Source organism: Rousettus aegyptiacus, unplaced genomic scaffold (genome assembly GCF_014176215.1).
Source record: "Rousettus aegyptiacus isolate mRouAeg1 unplaced genomic scaffold, mRouAeg1.p scaffold_m13_p_8, whole genome shotgun sequence".
Taxonomy (NCBI): domain Eukaryota; kingdom Metazoa; phylum Chordata; class Mammalia; order Chiroptera; family Pteropodidae; genus Rousettus; species Rousettus aegyptiacus.
The window spans coordinates 27,685,694-27,708,360 of record NW_023416311.1 but is presented as its reverse complement, the minus strand read 5'-3'; the positions used below and the strand labels follow the sequence as shown (position 1 = coordinate 27,708,360).

At 37.7% G+C, this 22,667-nt stretch overlaps 1 protein-coding gene and 1 pseudogene across 1 annotated transcript; one reads left to right on the top strand and one right to left on the bottom strand.

Moving 5' to 3' along the window:
• The first annotated feature begins 167 nt into the window (after window positions 1-167).
• On the top strand, window positions 168-22,339 carry YWHAG (tyrosine 3-monooxygenase/tryptophan 5-monooxygenase activation protein gamma). The gene is made up of 2 exons (XM_016146540.2): window positions 168-464; window positions 18,953-22,339. Exons 1-2 carry the CDS (start codon window positions 378-380, stop codon window positions 19,607-19,609), a joined length of 744 nt encoding a protein of 247 aa, XP_016002026.1. The 5' UTR covers window positions 168-377; the 3' UTR covers window positions 19,610-22,339.
• LOC118607085 lies at window positions 12,976-13,097 on the bottom strand (annotated as a pseudogene).
• Window positions 22,340-22,667: the final 328 nt, after the last annotated feature.

Genomic DNA, 22,667 nt, shown 5'->3' with positions numbered 1-22,667 from the left:
ACAGTGAATGTTAGGGGCAGCAGGCAAGGAGGGGACGCCCAAAAAGCAGTGACAAACTGAGTTGGGGAGGGGAAGCCTGAGAAGCGGAAGGGCCCGGGCGGAGCCTGGGCGGGGTGCGCAAGCGGGCGGGGCTACTTTCGTCACGCGGCGTGGGCGGGGCCGCAGGGGGTTGTCCTCCCGCTGCACGCACAGCAGCCGCAGCCGCCTCGCGCCCGGTCCCGCGGTCGCAACTCTAGAAGCAACCTCCGTGACGTCGCCTCAACTGCTCGTTTCGTGGGTCGGTTCTTCCGGCACACGGGCTTCAGCCGCGCCACAGCTGCCTTTTGAGCTCTCAGGCCGCCCCGATCTCCTCGCCCGGCCCAACCCAGCCCGCGAAGATGGTGGACCGCGAGCAACTGGTGCAGAAAGCCCGGCTGGCCGAACAGGCGGAGCGCTACGACGACATGGCCGCGGCCATGAAGAACGTGAGTTTCTTCACCCCTCCCCCGCATCGCTCCAGCCCATTCGCAGACGCAGGTCTTCGCGTGGATGGCCCAGGGACTAGTCGCCTGTCGCGACTGCAGGGTTGGCCTCTCCTCGTTCACCTAGCGGGTAGGGGGTCCCAGTAGGGATGGGAACCCGAGTTGTGACGCGGCCTCTCCCCGAGTATCCCCCAGGGCCGGCGACTCTGCCTCCTCGGCCCTCCCCAGGCTGGGGCGGGGTCCTGCAGGGTTGGTCTCGGGAGTTGGGTCTCTGGTTCCGGTGTCTCCGGGGTTGCTGGGGACCATGCGCATCCTTTGTGCCCCACTTCCCCTCCTCCCAGCCTGGGCGTGGGGGCGGGGGACCGCATGGATGCGGTTCCTCTTTCTTTCCCTGGTGTCTGGGCGGCGCCTTCCCCATTCACTCAGCAGGTCTCCGGGTTTCCTCATATTGTCCCCCCGCACCCCCCCCCCCCCCGCAATCTTCTCCACTGTCTATTCTGACAAATCTTTTAGAACCCCCGGGAAAAACGTAGGCTCTCCTGAAAACCTGGGCTCAATGGTGCAAAATCGAAACCTCCTTGCTCACGTTTTTCTTAACAAAAGACTCCTCTTTCTCTATTTCCCAAAGCAAAGTCCTCGTGCTTTTAGGAAGTGGGAACGTTTGTCTTGATAGCGATTTCATTGATCTCAACATGCCATCCCCATTTTTTTCCTAATATTTTGTATTGATAATGGTAGGTATTGTCTTTAAAATAAAGGTTGTGAATTTAGCTGACTGGTCCAATTTGTGACATGCTGTTTATTTTAAATACGGGCACACATCTGTTGAAATTCTTAGAATTTGAAAAAATATTCTTTCTGATCAGCTATTGCAGACAAAGCGGTGGTGGGAGGCAGTATCAAGTCATTCTAGAAGATTCTGCATTTGTCATATTGCAGAGAGCCTAGACTGGGTGGAGGCTGGGAGGAGTTATTTTAAAGGGGAAAAAGGTCTTTTTTTTTTTTTTCGTTAGATTCATCTCAGGCTTAAAAAAGCTAGCGCATCCTCATGCCAGTGAGAATACTCCAGTTGTCGCATTTTTATGGGATGCAGATTCCTGCCTGTATTGCACCATTTTGTTAGTAACACTACACTTATCTAATGGGCTGTCAACGAGTTTGATATTAAAGAAGAGATATCGAGCATTATTAAATTAAATGTGGCAAATTATTCAATTAATGATATAGGTTTCCCACTGTCTTAATATTTAAATTACTGTCTTATGTAACAAAGATTTTAAGATGCATCTCCAGTGTGAAGTGGATTTAGGAGTGTATCTTGTATGTTAAATCTTTATAATGAAGCAGCATAGGTATTACAGATTTCCTGAATAACTTTACTAGTTCACAAAGGTAATAATGCTCATGTCTTTATATTTAAGCCAGCAACATGAACCAAAAAAATTTTTATCTCATTAAGGAAGAGAGTTGGTTCTAAATTGGGAGTACCACTGTATTAATATATTGCCACAGTTGCTATCTTAAAAACATTTTAAAGCTCAAATGAGTTATCAGTATTGGAAATATCTTTAGTTCATGTTATGTAGACTCTTCTAATTTTTCCATATTTCTAGTTCCACAGGAAAGCGAGTGACCTCGTACCTATATCCATAGCAACCCAGTGATGTCACACACAATGACACAGAGGCTGCAATGCACCTAAGGGCTGGTAGGGAGTATGCAAATGGCATTTGTCCATGGTAATGCAGAAATTATAGCAGATAAGCCAGGTGGAATTGAGAACTTCGTCTTCCACCAAATAAGAATTGGTGCAAAAAATAAGAATTTGGTTTACTCTAAAACATTTAATCAGTGACTTCTAGATATGCCCATTTATTTTGCTGTGTCTAGTTTTCTCACAAAAATTTACTAAGTTACATTTGTATTTTTAAACAGTCATCTCACTTAAAATTGGGCAATGATGGAATAAAGAAATTTTAAACAAGGCTTGTTTTATGGTCATAGTGCAGAGACGTATATTTGGGTTTATTGCAAAGTATTAACTTGGCAGGCTTTAATAAAAACCTTTAAAAATTATGACTTCCTACTGGATCATTTTCAGTAAATGTTAGGGAATGAGAATCTGTTACAACACTTTAGGTTGGGATTTGGAAAAGTTCTCTGTTGCTATATTTATGCTTCTTCTTGGTGGAGTTTGGAGGAAAAAACCATTTGTAAAATAAAACAGACCGTTTTTTCAAACTTATTTATTATGACTTTGAGGAAGTATGTTTACCTCAACTCTCATTTTCCTCATCTGTAAAATGGGTCAATACCTACTTGAAAAAGTCGTGAGGATTAAATAGATGCAGTAGGCGCTCAAAAATGATAACTTTATAAAATTTTGTTTCTTCATAAAAAATCATCTAATTGTGGAGAATTTGGGAGATGCAAAGAAAATGTTTAGTTCTATCGGTCAAGTGAGCTCTCTTAGGCTAAAACCACCTTGCTGGTAGGTAGAATTTATTTGCATTTAATGAAATTATCCTAATAATAACACTCTTGGGACCCATGCAGAGTGATAGTTGTATGTAGGTAACCAGGATAGCAGTAATATGCAGTATTTTGAAAAGGAGGAAAGAGGGAAGTTTGGTCTCCTAAGACAAATGAGTAGTTTTCTATTTAAGGCTAAAGTCAACGCCTAGATGTTTCCTACTGGTTAGACAGTACTGTCTTGTCCTTTGGATTTTAATAGCCTCTCGAGAAGTTAATATTTTAAGTAGACTACTGGTACATGCCTTGGTGGGAGAAAAGGTTCTGGCTACTAATTTTGTTGAAGTTACTGAGAACACGTATGTGTGTGGATCATTGGTAGCAAAAGCCTATCTTAATTTCATATAAAAGTCTTTCCTAATAGAATTGATATATTTTAAGATTCTTGCTATCTTAAATTGTCTTTTTTTCCAACTAGCTCTTCCAGGAGGCTAGATCAATAGCTATTATCGCTAATGGAGTAATGACACCTCTGTAGACTCTTCAGAGGTGGAGTTCTGCCAACCATTCTAAGTCACATGATTTCAATTGTTCTCTTCTTTGGGATGGAAAGAATGCAAATAGCAGTTCTCTTTCTGTGTTATCCTTCATAATAAATAAATTTTAACTGCTTTTCTAATTAAAAATCTCATGTATCTTTTTTAATGATACCAATATAAAAGATGTTGCTAAATATGCACCCTCATTAGTCCTTTGGATTAACTGCCAGGATTTCATCCCTTAGTACTTGGGGGAAGCCTTTTTATTTATTACATCAAATTCTGAATTATTAATAAGTGTAGAAAATGACCTTGCTGTTATTAAGGTAAAAGTCACATAACATAAACTAACCATTTTTCAGTGCACAATTCAGTAGCATTTAGTATATTCACAATGTTGTATAACCATTATCTCTAGTTTAAAAAATGAGAAAATAATATCTTTAAAAAGTGATGATGGTCTGGATTTCAAAACATGATGACTTTCAGGAGCGTGTCAGTAATGAAGTGCCCATAACAGCATAAATTTTAAAAAGGATCTTAACTAGGTTTGTATTTCCATTAAAAAAGCTTATGATCACCTAAATAAATAAGAACAATTTACCTGAAATCAGAGCCAACTATTAACTGGAGACTTTGGAAATTCTGCTGGTGTTCTTATGATTCATTTTCTACTTTAAGACTGACTTATGATTTCCCTGTTGTGTGGCAGCAGTCCCCTAGTGAACACTGCAGAACTGAGAGTAGTGAGCTATTCGAGCCTGGGATCCTAAACTGATGGCATTCCTGTAAATAAGATGTTTGTTTTAGTGTCTCTGAAGCTGCCAAAAGCTTTTCATTCCCATATCACTAGCCCTAACTAACCTTTTTAAATAACCAGAATCAGCGCTTCTGATTCTGATTATTTCTGTAATCTTACCAGATTCCATGAGATGTGAAAGAACAGCAAAGACTACTGTATATGTTTAATAGTTGGGGCGGGAGGTGGGATCACATATAAACCACTATGTTTTGTCTTAATTTTCTAAGTTCCGTATTTTAGTGCTTAACCAGATATGTGAGAGTGAGAGTAATTATCGGGGCCTTATCTCTGTTGCCTTTCTAGGTTATAAGGCTACAAGTACCATCTGCCTTATGGCCTTTCCTTTCATAGTCATTTTTCTGTTGTGGTCCCCAAATTCAGTTTTAGGTATCAGCTGTCATTTTGGTTCACTACCAAACCATATCATTTTACTTTAAATTGTCACTTGTAAAGATCTTTGAAATTTTGATTTTACTAATCTATGAACTTAAGTAGTAAAAAAATAGTTAATGTGAAAAGTGATCAGAAAATATTTCCAAGAGCTTTAGTTTTAAGATAAATGGTTAAATAACTTGTTTGGTCCCATGATTTTGCAGAAACAAAAAGTATAAATCTTAAAGACTTTGCATGGTTTTTTTTTTTGCCTTTTAAAAGAACTAATGACCTCTAGGCCAAGCCTTCAGAGCATTTCACTTGTAAGGATGTGTCCCACAAAGGTAGATTTTTCTTTATCTGAGTTGAATACTGTTAATGCTCTGTAAAGCATTAGTTGGGTTGTGAATAGGTAAATAGAAATGAGAGTGTTCTTACATATGCAGGTTTTTAACAATGTTAAAAAATAAATTTCCAAATAAACTGGTTTTATTTTTTTAATCTTTGGAGGTCTGTTTTATTTTTGGAGAGCTCTAAAGCCAGGCGTAGTAAGACCTAGGTGTAATGTCCCCTCTTAATCTGTTACTAGAACAGGGGTGACAGAGCTGGGAATATGACAGTGATAGCAGTGGGCAGCTGAACATGAAATAACAGTGGTAGCTTAGGAGGAATCTCTTACCACCCTCCCCCACAGCTGAATGTGAAGAGCAGCTGCAGCAGTGTAGAGAAGTGAGAAGGCTAAGAGGTAGGCTTTTAAAAATGCAGGTTTGTTTTGAAAGATCATTTAAATTTCTTTAGATTTCTAAAATTTAGAAAAAAAAAGAATTATTAATATGACATTTAAACCAGCGTATTAAACCTAGGAAACAAAGTTGCCTGTAGTGCCACTACTTTAAAGATGTAGAAATGAATTTAGTTTTTTGACTGAAATTGTTTAAATTCGATGCCTTTCAATTCAATACAACGCTCCTTTTTATAGCAGTCTAAAATGAAATAGTGAATGAGTGTGAATTTGTAGTTGAGCCTAGCATGAATAGTAGCCATGCAAACAATCCCATACTCCCTGCCAGTATACTTTTATATGAAGCCTGCCTGGTATGGGTAGACTTGTGGATAGTTGCTATTTCAAATCACTCCTTTCTTCTTATATGAACTACATTTGGTCTTTCCTAATTGCATCTGTGTAATAGAAATTTTAAAGTTTAGACACTAGATTTTTTTTTTTTTACTAGGTAGGAACTGACCCAGTTCAGAAGGGCAAGGAGAACTAACAGTATAGGAGGATAGGAACAGTAGGTAAGAGCATCCTGAGGTAAGGAAAGCTAGAGGGAACAAGTGAATAGGGAAGGAACATTCTAAAAGATCAAAATTTTGGGAAATGTGGTTTTCTAAGGGAGTCTGGATTTTTGGAAGGCTGTCATCAATGGGCTGACTACTGAGTCTGGCTTTTAGGATGCTAGAAAATTTGGGGGGGAAATGACAAGTATCATGACCGTAATAATTCCCTGTGGAAAAGGGTATTTCCATCATGTTTTTCTACAGGGTTTAGGCTTGCTTTTGTACCTTGCCTTTTCTCTTGACATTATTTCAAGGATATTTTGTCATTAGTATTTTCAATGGCTGAATAATACTGTGGATGTCATAATTATTTAGCATTTAGGCTGTTTCCAAATTTATAAATAATATTATCATGACCAACTTTGTGACTAAATCTTCTAACATTTTCTATATTAGGACAGAGACCCAAAAGTGGAATTGCTGACAGAATGGCTAAGAATAATTTTTAAGGATCTTGAAACCATTACTAGTACTGGTTATCATCTCTTAAAGTTGCAAAGTGTAATTTTGAAATAGGTATTATACCCGGCTCTTTCTATCCAAGAAGAAAAATAAAATGAAGTTGAAATTGGAGAAAGCTTGACTGCTAGCTTATTTGTGGCAAGTCTCTCCCTTTTGCTGCTTTCTTGTGGTTGGAATGATTGCCTTAAAAAGAAAAACTAATATGGATACTTTACAATACATACAAACTAAAGATGAATAGTCTAATGTGCCCCCATTTATAACCAGCTTCACCATTTGTCAACATGGACAGTCTTGTATCTGTATACTTTTCTACTCTTATCGGACTCCTTGAGATTTACCATCTTGGAAGATAGCTTTTTATTGAACTAAAATTACCCCCGTTTGCTACAAACACTTAAATTTACCAGCAAGCTCTCTTTACATTCAAATTTGACAACCTTAGGGTTTAGTTTCTTAAAGCATCTAATCCAGATGGTAGGTAATTAAGTTTTTCCTTGAATTTAAGAGGAGCACTTCTCGTCAGTTGACATCCAAGTGCTGCTTCCCTTTAGCCTATATTCTCAGGAGGGGTTGGTTGGAAAGGAAAGGCGAGGTGGGTCACTAGTGGGGAGAGGAAAAATGATGTGTCTGTAGGTTAATAGTTCTATCATCATAGGACTGTTCTTTTTACTGCTTTTTTTTGAAAGGACAGTGAAGGTAGATTCTTTTGACCGTTCTAGCTTTTATCACTAATTTGATAGAAAAGCTAAAACCCAATTGACTTGTTCAGGACAATGTATAAACAAGTTTTGCTTTCATCTGGCTTTGTTGCTTGCCAAGCATTTAAAAAAATGTACCTTAGTGTCAGTATACTACTGGGTGAGTGTATGTAAGATAGTATAGATATTAGCTGTCTGGACTCAGCCTGGATTTGTGTCCATGCTCAAAAGTATGGAGCTGAGCAGTATAATGATATCAGTAATTTAGGTGGGTGCACTGCCCTTTTTACTTTTTAACATTTGAAGATCTTGCAGGTAAAAGTTTAAAATTTTTGGAACTTGATCCATTGAGGAAGGAAGGGAAAACAGTATAGTAAATTTCAAACAGCTGTAGTAATGAATTGAATTTTAAAACAGAAAATATGTTCCTGTTGACATTACGTATTTAGAACTATGCCTAGCATATCGATTCTCAAAAACACTGAATTATATCTAGTTCTTACTCTGGATATATGGTACTCTCGCATTTTGATCACGTGTTTCTCTGTTTATGAGCTAGCTGGCTATGTATGTACATATATAGACTGTATACGTATTTTTAATGATTACTAAAGACAAACTTTAGCATCTGTTTATATCTGTTATGAAAATCACGTCAGTACCATCATTTACTGTGCTCTTGCAGCATAGCATTGCTCTGAAATGTTGATGAGTGAAACTAAGCATCTGGACCACAATGAAACACTTAAAGTATTTTTTAGTATGACATTTTTGTTTTAAAACTCTATGCTGTAGATTTCTGTGCTAAAATCTTTTTGGGAAGACAGAAGATTATAAGTTATAAACTTAGATAAAATATTGTGATTGGAAAGCAGTTGAAATACTTTTCCCATTTAATTTCACAAGTTTTATAAAGTGATATTCCCATTTTACAAGTGGAAATGTTTAAGATTTGAGATAAGTGTTTTTTCCTCTAAATCTAAGGCTATTTATTTAATAGGTTTTTTAGTTTTCAGAAAAGAGTCATTGGTAACATGTATGTATGGATACTGGTGATCTTTTAGCTCTTATCTCGATTTATTTTCAGTAATTTTAATAAATGTTCCATTTTTTGCAGAAGTATTAAGAATCTTTGAAACTACTAAATATTTAACATTTATCTAGTTGTCCTTGAAAGGATTGTTGTGTAGTCTAGGTTAAAATACTGAACAAATTTCCTTTAGAACAGTCTTAAAATATATTGCTGAATATGAGTGAATCTGTTTTCTGTTAGAAAGCATTTGATCCCATGATCGTGGTATGTTTTAAATATTTAACAAAGGAGAACTTTAGATTTTTAGCATGAGGAGGTAAATACTTTACTATTGGAGTGGTATTTGCAGGAGGTGAATGCCACTCAGCTGAATGAAAGAATATACTTCACTTACTTGAAAGAAATGGGAGAAACTGTGACCTTTTTGTACATCAAAAAATAACATGGTTTTGTGTGGAATTCACAAACTGGAGTGTGGAAACATGTTTTGAGGATATTTGGGTGAAGATCAAAGGAAGAAACAAGATGTTAATTTGAATATTTTACTGGATGTTCTAGTCACATAGAGGAAGTGTGTGATACTGATCCAGAATCACAGAAGGAAGGTGGAGTTGTGATGAAGGATTATTGGATTGCCGAACTGCTAAATATTCATTCCATAGATAAAAATTAAAGTAAAGCTCTGTGCTGTGGAATTAGGAAGGCGTTGACAACACACTGGGCATCAGGGGAGATGAGAAGTCTCCACAGTAGATGACTGAGATGTTGTTATTCTCACCCCCAGACAGCTGAGGTATATGGGAAAGAGTAGGAGAAGGGGAAATACAGAAAAGAGACTGATGGGAATGTGTTGGGAGGGAAGAAACATCTTGTTTGGCATATGAGGAGAGAAGGCAGTGAACAATGGAGTTGTAAAGGCTTTAAAATTGGCTTATTTAGTGGTCACTTTACTCTGAAGAGGTGGTAGTAAGCAAGGGTTGCTAGGCATTAAGTGCTAAGGGCCTAACTGAGATTAAAAGAAACTTAATTTGTAGTGACTGCAAGCTATAATTTTTTTGTTGGTATCTCTGTCTCTCCCCTGGCCCCTTGCCTAATTTTGGATATAAGGGTAGAAGCCTGGGTGCTTGTTGATTGAGCACTTGGGTGTTTTAGAGATGGTAGAGCAGAAGGGTAGGCATAGAAAGTTGATATTAATGCAAAAAATGATTGAATTGAACCATGAAAGGAAAGACTAAAGCATAAAGGGAAGGGATTTAGAGAAAAAGGATTCAAGAGCAAGTCTAGTACATGGGAGTGAGTGAGGACTGGTATTGGAGGATGAGTTTGACTTTAAAAGTGAATGATTCTGAATGAGGATAAGGGCATGGTTTGGGGATAAGTTGTCAGAATCAGTTTGTAATTACTTTGAGGGAACTAACTGCCTTGGATAATGGAAGTGTAACCAAAGGTCTGGACACAGGTAAACTGTTTCAAAGAAAATAAACATGACATTGATTTAGAAAATCGTAGAGGCAAAAACAAAAAATATATATATATAAATACATATATACATCCATCCTGAAAGAGGATATTATGAAGGAGTCATAATGCGTTTGTATGAGAACTTGTGTAATTTTTAACTAATTTCCATTTAATTTTTAGAATGAGATTATTTGACTGCTGGCAAAATGAGTGCTAGAACATAGCATATCTGAAATTTTTCAAGACATTTGATGAGGTGTTTTCTAGATATGTGGAGTTAAATATTAAGTTGCAAAGCTTTGTCATATGTCCTAAGTTAAAAAGCGAGACAGATTGGAGCAATGGATGGAATCTAGGCTAATGAAGTGGCTTTATTTTTGTTGAAAGTCCTGTACCGTGGCCCCAGATTCAACTGTTGGTTAAATTTGGTGCAGATGGCACTTAACAATAGTGCTTGTAGGGAAAAAGACAGTAGGGACTTTGAGATCTCAGTTGGAATTGAGTATGATTTGATTTTCAGAAGTTCAATTACACAAAATTTAACACTACTGTAAAATAGTGTTAAAACAGGTATATTAAGTTCGTTTTTGTTTCTTTCAAACTATGCATATCAGATAGTCTCACAGTTCTGTTGATTGGCTAAGTAGTTTTGGTCTAGGCCAGTTTCCATGATCTGGATAAAATACAGTGGCCATGGAAGGTTCCCAGAAGTAAGCCTCAATCCAAAGCAGTTTTCAAGCCTTTGATTGCCTCATACTTGATAATTCTCCACTAACCGAAGCAGGTCACATGACCAAGTTCAGATTATAGGGGTGGAGAAATATATTCCTCTTCTTGATAGGAGGAACTGTAAAACCATATTGAAAAGGAAAAAGATACATACAGGTTTGGGAGGAATTATTAGGGTTGTTTTTGCAAAAAATCCAGGCTAGATACATATGTAGATTCATGTTGCTTAAATATTCAGAAGTGGCTGTTTAGGTACCATGGTGATTTGTTAGTAGTGATGTGTACTACTTGCCCTTAAGGACTTTAGGGTTTGGGGGGGTGGTGGAGGAGAATGGGGTATACAGTTAGAGTACAAGGCATTAGAAATAAGCAGAATAAAAGGGGCAAGGTAAAAGTTTTTAATACATAGAGTAAGCAGTAATTCTGTGTGAGAATTTTTCAGAAGGCTTCAGCAAGTAGCATTTGAATTAGGCCTTGAAGGATATATAGAGAATTTTTCTTTGTGGGTCTTAGGATGCATTTTTCAGGTGGTTGGGAAAGCATGTGCAGTATGAGAAAGCAAGTATTAAGACTTGAGTCCGGGTATTGATGGCTTGGAGCAGGGTTTTACTACCTTGGTACTATTGTCATTTGGACCAGATTATTATTAGCTCTTGTAGGGAGCTGTCCTGTGCGTTGTGGGATGTTCAACAGCATCCCTGGCTTCTGCCCAAGAGATAGTATCTCAGTAAAGCCGTTTTGAAAAAACTGCACTATACCGTAGTTTATACAGCACCTTATCATACATCACTTTGTTTAATTTATTCCCCCTAAAAAACAGATATTATAAAACCAGCAATTATAAATTGTAGCTCATTTGTTTGCTGAAATCTGAAAATAGCCTAGTTGAAGGTTGAATTCTTGTGTTATAGATAGGAGGCTGAAGGTACTGACAAGGGGGAGTGTATTTTATGGAAAAGACTCAGGCTGGTGAGGGGAATAGTATGCAGATCATAGAAGTAGAGAAGACCCAGGGACATGAGGACTGTCTTTAATTGGAGAATTGATTCTCACCCCAGGAGATAAAATTCTTAAGGCTAGTGAATGGCAATTGTAGGGAGATAAATTTAACATGAAGTACTTCTGAAGGTCTCACAGAACTTGCGCAGTTAGAGAGGGGAAGACCTTCACTCAGCAGGGTCTGTAAGAGGTTTGGTATGTGTGTAGATTGTATTTTGGGAAGTAAGTTATCTTAGTATGTTTCCTTTACCCGCCCCCCCCATAATGATGGGATTGAATGCTTTGTAATGGAAAATACACATGATAAAGAATGTAACGTTCTTACCCCTTTTCAAGTTTGTTTAACTGTACCTGAGCAATAAACATAAACTTCTTTTAATTTTTTGGAGAGTATTGAGGAATATTAACCTATATCAGACTACATAGGAGTTTTTTTGAAGTCAGGAGAATAGGATTAAATATGAGTTAGATCTGTGCTCCATTATAGTGAGTTTTCTTTGTGTAAGATCACATATCATGAAGTATGAAGTATTTAGAAATTCTGAACTCATCAAATAGGTGAGATAATATGTAATTGCTGGAATGTGTAAAAATGCTATGGTGTAGTAGAGTAATTTTTAAAAAATGTTTTAATTATTTTTTTTATAGTGGTATTGGTTAATGTAATCCAATAAGCAGTAACTTTTATAGCTTTATTGTGATAGAATTCCCATACCGTACAGTTCACCGACTTAAAAGTGTATAATCCTATGGGTTTCAATATGTTCAGAGTTTTGTAACCACCATCATTACCTAATTCCAGAAAGTTTTCATCACTCCAAAAAGAAACCCTGTACCTACCATAGTCACTCCCCACTCCCACACCTCTGAAAACCCCTAGCCCTAAGCAATCACTATTTTCTCTCCACAGCTTTGCCTATGTAGGACATTTCATACAACTGGAATCATACAATAAATGTGTGGTCTTTGGTGACTGGCTGCTTTCACTTAGCATAATGTTTTTGGTGTCATTCATGTTGTGGCATATATTAGTGCTTTATTCCTTTATGCCTGAATACTATTTTATGGACAGAACTACATTTTGCTTATTCATCAGTTTACATTTGGGTTGTTTCCACTTTTTGGCTGTTTTGACTAATGCTGCTATGAACTTTCATGTACAAGTTTTTGTGTAGACACTATGTTTTCATTTCTGTTGTATGTACCTATGAGTGAAATAGCATGCTGAGTCATGTGTAACATTTTGAGGGACATCATGCTTTGCTTCTTCGCCTGGAGAAATAGATACATAGGAATCTCATGTGGTACTGCATATTTAAGGGATGGGGCTGTTCAGGAGAGTATTTTATAAAAAGCTTCTCCTTGGTTAAGAATTAGTTGTATAGTGGAGAGCATGTAGGATTTTGAGCCATTAGATTTGGGTTGCATTCTTTGACTCTTAAGTCTTAATTTTCTTAACTTTAAAATGGGAATAACTACTAAATAATACAAGGTTATATGGAGGCCCAAAGAGGAATTAGTTTTGGTAAAGAACCCATTTCTCATATTATGAAAGTTATTTAGAAAAATATAGAATAGATGGATACTTTGGATACTTTTTTTTTAATGCCTGCGGCACCTGGTCTTCCTAGGTGGTCTCCCATCCAAGTACTAACCAGGCCCTCTGACCCTGCTTAGCTTCTGAGATCAGATGAGATTGAACATGTTCGGGGTGGCATGGCTGGAGACCATACTTTCTTAATAAGGTTGAGAAATATCTTTTAAATCAAGAAGAATATTTAATAACACTGGAAATATTCCATTAAGTAAAAAAAACAAAAGGAAGATGCTTATTATAAGTGTTACTAACATTGTCTTTGTTCATGCAGTAAGATCTGATACAAGTATAAGACGATAACAACGGGAAAAGACAAAGTGATACTTGGAAACTAAGATTATGTAGGGCAGTGGTCCCCAACCTTTTTGGCACCAGGAACTGGTGCTCCTATGAGAATCTAATGACTGATCATCTGAGGTGGAGCTGAGGCGGTGATGCTAGTGCTAGAGAGCTGCTCTAAATACAGATGAAGCTCTGCTCACTTGCCACTCGTCTCTTGCTGTGCAGCCCAGTTCCTAACAGGCCACAAACCAGTAGCGGTCCGTGGCCCTGGGGGTTGGGGACCCTTGCCCTATAGGGTAGTTGTGAAAAGAACCTGGGACTTGATGGTTGTCAGAGAAACACAGGTTCTCAGCCAGATCTCATTTCTTGAGACCTTGAGCTTGACCCTGAATATGTCATGGAAGTTTGATGACTCTTCTAGGATGTTGCTCTTCCTGGAATGTTTCCCTTCCACAGTTTTTATCCAGGGTGATTGCTGCTGGATTTAAAACAACAACAACAACAACAACAACAAAAACAAACAAACAAAAAAACACACCTACAGCTAAAGTTGTTACTTCCTAATTAAAATATTCTTTTAAGCTTTCACAGGCAGTTGTTCCTCTTCTTGGAATGTTTCCCTTCCACAGTTTTTATCCAGGATTATTGCTGCTGGATTTAAAACAAAAAACAGCTGAAGTTGTTACTTCCTAATTAAAATAGTCTTTAAGCTTTCACAGGAAGTTTTGCTACCTTAAGAACCTCTGTGACTGATTATCTAATGTGAATAAGCTTGTGTCTCTTCGTGGACTAAGTATCTTAAGGCTATCTCACTAAGTAAGTCTTGTATCTTTGGCACAATGTGATGCAAGGTGATACATGCTAGATGTTCAGTGAATGCTTGATAAATTACCTGATAAGGAGTGGCCTTTAAGTATATTTTCCTTGTTGTCACACCTTGTGGGACACACTACATCAAGTTTTCTATAATGTGTTGGAGGTCCCCAGGACTATCCTCACAGGTTTAATGATTTGCTAGGACTCAGCATAAAGTCACACTTGTGGCTATAATTTATTCCAGTGAAAGGATACAGGGGAAGAGTACTTGGGATGAAGATCGGAGTATACCAAGCACAGACTTTAGTGATCCTCTCAGTGGAGTCATAAGGGATACGAGTGAAATGTTGTCTACCAAGGAAGCGCTTTAGAGACTCATAGCCCAAGGGTTTTATTGCTGGTCACATAGGCACTTTCTGCCTAGCACATAGCAAAATTCAAGACTCCTAGAAGGAAAACAGGTGTTTAGCAGAAACCACATTATTTGCACAGTTCAGAGACAGACATTCTTATCTGGGAATGGTAGGAACCTATCTAAAATCCGTTCTCAGATGCCAGCCAAGGGTCAATTTTGTAAGCAGACCTTTCTAAAGATAGCACTTGAGCCTGTTTTGTTAACTCTTCTGCTTGGAAAAGGTGTTAAGGCATTTTACTCAGATATCGAAGGCACAGCTTCAGATTTTTTTCCAAAAATTTAGTTTATTTAGTAGACAAGTTATCTCTAGAATACATGATTAATTATATTCAAGTGGAATAATGTCACATTTATTTACAATGGCTTATTCCACTGCCTGTACAGCATATAGACACCATGATATGCATACTGATGCCCATCTTCTACCTTGTCATCTTATTCTGTTTTTAGTGTCACTAAAAGTGACATATAACAGTCACTGCATTTACCTTTTAGTTGGCTCTTTGGCCCTTTCAGGTGATAGTATTCTAGGGGAAAAAAAAAAATGCACAAAAGAGCCAAATATCATACCTAATGTCTGCTAGCTTTTCGTTTTTAAACTATCTAAAAAGTAGTTTTAGGTTCACAGCAAAGTTGAGTGGAAAGCCCAGAGTTCCCATATACATACTCCCTGTCCTCACCTGAGCCTCCCTGACTACCAGCATCCCGGAGTGGTACATTTATAATCTGTGTACTTATATTTTCATGTCATCACCCAAAAGTTTCTCGTATCTTATTTTTCAGATATGAACATCAGTTCTTCCTGGAGATTTTCAGCTTTATTAAATCAGTGTTTTAAGTTTACCACCATAACTGTTACTTGGTAACATTTCACAAGATTCTGCAAGGTAGAAATACATTAAACATTAGAAGTTGCATTCATTACAGTTTGATTCTTGATAAGTTGAGAAATTTGTGAATGACTTGGTGCTTTAAGACTTAGGGTCAGAAAGTCATCTAAATAGCTTTCCAAGAATCTTAAGGGTTGCTAATGTTAAGTAGAAAAGATTTTTCTCAGGGGAGAACAGTTAACAGTGATTAATTAAGGTCTAGTTCCTTAGCAACTGGGATTTGGGGAATTCTGTTTCTTAAACTGGTGGTGAAAATAACAGATTTTTCTAACCTTTTTACTCAGCTCTTTATCTTCAACTTACTGAAAGAAATTTGAACTGGAGCTAGTATCATAGAAGTTGAGAGAAACCTCAGTTTTGTTTTTAAGCAGAACATACAATGCTAGAAGATAGAAACTTTCTACGTTTTCCAGTACCTGTGACAGTAAATTTGGGGAACACAGTATTTACAAATGTTGCATTCTTAGAAACAATTCAGTCACGTTTTGGAAAACATTGCCTCTCTTCCCAAATGATGCACATCTCACATCTTCCCACACTGAATAGTTATTCTTTTTGGATAGTATGGGAATAAATCTTTTGTCTCTTTAAAAAATTGTCTTTTGATCTTTAAAAGTAGTATGCTTGGGATTTCTATTTTAATGTAAAAGTTACAGATTCATACAAGTCATTTTGATCTTAAGGATTTTTAAAAATTCTGATTTAAGGTTTTTAGAGGAACTTTCCTTTGAGCAGACTTTTTAGAGTTAGAGGCTTTTCCCTCTAACTTAGTTTTTCAGTGGCAGAGAACATCTGGGTATGTTCCAAATGTGGTTGAGTTACTGTATCTAAAGGTGATTCTGGTATTTCATAATCCAAGGCAACTAGACAAACTTGATATAAAAGCACAGATTTTCTACTTTTGGGCTCTGCAGTTGAACTTCATTTGCAGCAGGGGACCTAACATATATAGCATACTAGTGAGGTAATTTGAGCTTTAAATAGCTACTGGCTCTTGAAATAAGGACAGCATGATTTAGGGGAAAGGCCAGAACTCTATCTCAATGGCCTTAAGCACTTTGGCTGCTTCTTGCATGCAAGAGTTATCAGGTTGCACTAAAGTCACCTAGCACATTCAGTGAATATAGGCTAGCCTTGTGGTATGTGCGCCCAAGGCCTACATGTTTGAAAGCTATTCTGGGGGTTTTCCTAGCTATATAATACTAAAGTAAGGGAAGGAATTGATGTAGGTAAGGAAGTTTCAGCTTAGAGTAGAGACCGGGATGAAGTGGAGAAAGAGATACTTGAATTAGAAAGATTATGTAAAATTTAGTAGAGGCTTCCTAGGTGAGAATTAAAATGAAGGAAAATTAATTATTCAAAGTATTCATAGCTCTGTAGCACTTTATTGTGTCAGGAGCACTTCTATCATTTGACTGATATATCCTTATAAATAACCTTATGAAAGAAGCAGAAATCTGTTTCTGCTTGCTCCTGAGGTCACTTAGTAAATGGCGGGACTGGGAAAACCCTAGTCTCTGGGTTATTTGAATGTATATCAGGAAACAACAGGAATGACAGTGGTTTAAGGGCTGAGAACAGTGTTTTCAAACCCTAGACTATATAAAGAATTGGATATGAAGTGATAAGTCCCCTTATTCAGGAGAAGTAGTATTTCCACAGAAGGGTGGGGGTAAGAGGTCATGGAGCAGAAAGTACTACTGTCATGGTTTCCTTCTGCTCTCCAGTCCAGCATACAAAACCATGGTCTCCCACTTTGTGGGTCTGTTGCACTTAGGTCATGTCTGGTAGAAGTACTGCTGTTCTTTAGTGTTACAATGGAGAGTCCATAATCCATAGTAAAAAGTTAACATAAAAACTACTTGATCAGTTTAGAAAATACCTAAGTATATTATTTGCTGGTAATTGTAAGAATTAGTAAGGAACTCTTAATTCTTAGAATGATTTGCTTACAATAAACTGATAAGCATGATTTGGTTTACATTCTGATTTAATTATCTCTGAGAGCTACTATTTAAATTATACAACCAATTTCAGTAAGCATAACTGTACCCCCTTTATAAAAGTGGAATACATACTGAATATAAATGATTTTGTCTCTTGGATCCCAGTATGGGATATGGTATCCCATAGTTTACCATATCTTTTTGGATTATATCCCCCACTTCACATCTGTTAAGTAATATAATGTTATATAGATAACTATGTTTGATCTACACTGGAAACTGAGAACTAGAAAATAGCCAGTTTAACTAGGGGGTGAGAAAGAGGAGAGATGGGAAAGATTTGATATAGGGACCATTCACATTAACTTGGTTTTTGACGTTTGTATTGTTCAGGCAGGAACATTGGAAAATATTCTAGGCAGGGGCAGAAGTATGAAGTTGTTTGCAATTAACCTATTATGACTAGAGCACAAGGACATGAGGTGGAGGCAGGGGAACCAGCTAGTCTGTGTAAGAGACTTAGGGAATGATCTGGGATTCATGATGCGACTCAGCCACTGAGTTAGTATACACCAGTTTAAATATGATAGTTAACTAGACAAATAAAAAATGTGACCAGAATAGAAATAAAAACTAAGAGCTCTATCCTTGTAAGATTTTGTTTCCACATAGTCGTAAGGTGCTTAATAGTATGTAGATGACTCTGCTCTCAATAGAAATCAGGTAATATAAATTAAATTGTATTGTTAGTGACTTAATTTATTATAAGCTGTTTGGTAGTCATAAAAATATAGAACTGTTGTACCATTGCTTTAATTTCCTCAAGGTGATGAGTCTTTGGAAATGCCCATATTGAAAGAAGCATTAATTTCTTATGGCCACCTCAGCTCGGAATTACTTTGCTTTACCTCTCTATTCTTTGTATTGCTAATTCTATTCCTGCAAAACAGTACAACAAATATGTGTTCTCCATGTTGCTAAAACATCTCAGTGGTCATACATAGTCCCATGTCCCCAGTTTTGACGACTTTTCTGTGTTTGTAATTCTTAAAATCTTAACACCAGAGCAGAAAAGCCTCCTTTTTTTCTCAAAAGTCAACTTACAGTTGACTTAGTATAGTCTTACCCAATACTCAAAATATGCTTACTCAGAAGGGATGGCACTGAAGTTTAGTAGACTTGGCAAGATTAGGAGGTAGCTATCATTCTGTTCCTTAAAAAAAAAAAACTGTTGAGGTATATAAGCCATCTGTACTTGAAATCCTTAGGATTGGTGTGGATGTGATGTTGTTACATGAGAGAACTGCTGACCTTTTGCAGTTAAGATCAAAATTTGATTTGTCATAGCTAGATTTGATAGTTCCTTCGTGGAACAGCTGTGATAAGCATGTGCCCTTTTCTAGGGGAGAAGCAGGAGTTCAGGCACCATTCGTCCAGCTGTGATTTTTTTTCTTTCCTGTTGCTCCATCCACCTTCATCCCCCTCCAATATATGCACACCACAGCCTAACTACTCTTTGTCTGTTAATCACTTCAATTAACTGATAGGTCCATTTGTGTTTTAGTGGCCTAAAGATAGGATTAACACAACTGACATGGTCTATACCATAACAACTCTTAAATTTTTCCTCCTAATAGGTGACAGAGCTGAATGAGCCACTGTCTAACGAAGAAAGAAACCTTCTTTCCGTGGCCTACAAGAATGTAGTTGGGGCACGCCGTTCTTCCTGGAGGGTCATTAGTAGCATCGAGCAGAAGACATCTGCAGATGGTAATGAGAAGAAGATAGAGATGGTCCGTGCTTACCGTGAAAAAATAGAGAAGGAGTTAGAAGCAGTATGTCAGGATGTGCTGAGCCTGCTGGATAACTACCTGATCAAGAATTGCAGTGAGACCCAGTATGAGAGCAAAGTGTTTTACCTGAAGATGAAAGGGGACTATTATCGCTACCTGGCTGAAGTAGCCACCGGAGAGAAAAGGGCAACTGTGGTGGAATCATCTGAGAAGGCCTATAGTGAAGCCCATGAGATCAGCAAGGAGCACATGCAGCCTACTCACCCCATTAGATTAGGCCTGGCTCTTAACTACTCCGTTTTCTACTATGAGATCCAGAATGCCCCGGAGCAAGCATGCCACTTGGCCAAGACCGCCTTCGATGATGCCATTGCCGAGCTCGACACTCTCAATGAGGACTCCTACAAGGACTCCACTCTAATCATGCAGCTCCTCCGTGACAACCTAACGCTCTGGACAAGCGATCAGCAAGATGACGATGGTGGAGAAGGCAACAATTAAGGCCCCCAGGTGGACTGGCAGCGCACGCTGATGCTACTACTGCAGTCTTTATTTTTTTCCCATGAGTTGGGGGTCGGGTGGGGGAGGGAAAAGGAGGGATGACCTTCCTAGGGAGAAACCCACGACCTGTCATGTCTTTGATCGCCTCTGACATTTTTGCCAAAATACCACTAGTGGAAAGTCAGGCTAGCTGTGCTGGTATCGGATTAGCAGCCTCACACCGGCATATGGACTGTTCTGTAGATTAATGCAAGTGGAGCTGTCTTTAATTTAACTTATTGCTAGATAATAGGGTTTTAAGATGAAAAGAAAACTTCAATGGATTGGCCCTCATTCAATAAGTTCTGTGGTTCCAGTAAGGATTTTTATGTACATATGCTCTTGTCTTAAGTTTTGGGTACTTTCTATCTCATCTGTTTTAGCTGTGCATTTTTTTCAGAGTGTACTACCAAACATGGAATAGTTTAAATCCCAAACTGACAGACTTAGAACATAAGGTATATTTATCCTTATGGTTTAGGCCTTGCTAGTTTTCTGAAGTCTCTGATTAGTTGACAGTATTAACACTAAATTTCAGTTTACAGTATTTCTACATTACAGCCATATGTGACATCAAGCCATTGATTGTGCATTTTCCTTTGCTAGTTATTTTGGCGTTACATCCTAATTCAGCCTTATCTAGGTTGGTTTTCTGTCTCCTAGGCCAAAAGCTTTGCCTGAGGAGCATCAAAGCTATTTTAGGTTTTGGTTAATAGGTGCTTGGCAGGTGGCTGTGGGATTTTTGTCTCTTTCCTTTAAAACTTAAATCTACCATAAAAATTATTAATCTCTTTAATAGAAACGTTAAACACCACAAAAATAGAGAAAATTCAGGTCTGTATGTCATTTACTATGTTGATATTTTCAGAGAAATCCTGATTTGTTAAGCTGCCACAGCTCCTTCCTCAGGGATTACGCTGCCATTTCACTCTTCACTGAGTCTTCTGCACTGTACCTTATGCTGATTGCCACTCAGTTGGGATGTAGAAGCTGGGTGGTCATTTTGAGAATTTGTAGTTCAGTGTGTGAAGATTCAGGTGCTGGAAGCTTACTGGTAGAAAAATCCAAAAGGAAGAGCTCTATTCATAAACATTCTGTCCAGTTTCAGGAGCCTTGTAAGTGTGTCAGTTTTCCTTCCTGAAAACACTCCCCAAGTAATTGTTATAGGAAAACAAACTAAAATCATTACCAGATAATAAATACTTAAATCCTATTTGACCAAAACTTTCTCTATGTATTTTTTCTCTTTAATGAAAGCCTAAAAATCAGAGATTCATTTCTCTCTTGTGTAGTCAGTGCATGTTTCAGAATTGCAAGAAACCACATTTCTATTTCCACACATTTGTTTTCAGTTAGCCTTAGGTCCTTCATTCTCATTTTGGATAAATCTGTGTGAAAACATGATCCGTTGCATGTGTGTTCAGCCTTTTTTATAAGATGAGTAACAGTATGAACTCCTGAGATAGGTGATGATACCTGACTTGTTTTGTCTGTTTTATTTAGGCAAGGAAAGGTATGAGTAATAATAATTAAGGAAAAACATTTGCTTTTGTTTATATAAAAATTGAGCTTCCAATTATGAAATAATACATTTAACTGGATCCAGATGACAGTGAAGATAGAATGGTGATGATACTCTATAACATTGCACAGTTTACCCAGCATGACTTTCCTTAGAAGGTCCCCTTCCTATACTAGAGCAAAAGTCCCAATTAATTGAACCCTACCAGAAGAACTAATAGAAGAAAGCTTTACAACTTTCGTGCTGTTATAGGGCCCTAAAGTCAGTGCCATGGATGGGAAAAGATTTGGGGCTGTAGGTGGGGCTTTCCTTAATTTATCTTCATGTCCGGTGAACAGTGTTGTGTCTGTCCTTGTAGCATTTGGAAATGATTTACTGGAATTACAAAACCTATTTTTCTTTTAAATTTCAGCTTTGGCTCTGGCTGCTTTTTATAATAATGCAAGATAAAATCATACCTGAGGGCTAAAAATGAAGAGAGGGAATGGGAGACTTGATATTTTAAGCAGCTTGAATGGTTTCTTTTCTTTTCTTTATTTTTAAAGAAATGCACTTGCCTATGATACTGTCTCTCCAGTGAAATGATTACTCCTCCATTACTCTATTGATACAATATTGTGCATGCTAGTGTCGTATTTCTATACAGTAGCTTGAAATTTATTAACTTATACTGTAGGTGTTATGTATTCCTATGACAAAAAAATTAAGTCTTCAAATTTTTTAAAGTTTTTTTAATTTAATTTTTCCTTTGGGGGGGTTAAAGTTTGCTCTACCAAATAGTGATTGTAACCAATTGATCTGTTTTGGATGTTGCTATAGTGACATGCAGTTATATATTTTGTTTTTAAGGGGTGGGGGGAGCAAAAGAAACACCAGTGTTAGCTTAATCTTAATGTCTGGTGTTCGTCATGGTGAAATTATAACTATTACAGTGTAGGAGAACAATGAATATGTTCTCTGAATGAGCCTTTGTGCTTTTTGTCATGTTATGCAGTGAACTATTTTTAAGGTCTAATCGGTGATTATTTTTCCAACTCCGTGTTTCTCTAAGGAATTATTTCACACACGGACCATTCTTAGCAGTTTTCCTCAGTGATGGAATATCATGAATGTGAGTCATTATGTAGCTGTCGTACATTGAGCAAAATAAACTTACAGATCTGATGTCAGCGCAGCATACTTTTATTTAATGGGTTTAATATTTCTCTCCCCCTTTCCCACTCAAAATATGAGGTTGGATTGGGGGGAAGGGTCAAAACAGTATATACTGCAAAGGTTTACTGACCTTGAAAAATCATTGTAAATTTTGGGCCTTCATTTTTTCTCTTACAGAGTGAGTATCTTCAACTAGATTTTTGAAGGTGGGGTACAATTTGTGAGAAATGCAAAGACCTTATTTTGAATCATGGCTTCTTTTGATCTTTGGGCAAATTACTAAACTCCTGAGTATTGGGTTGGCGGGGATAGGTATAAATGAAAACAGTCATGTGCCTGGTT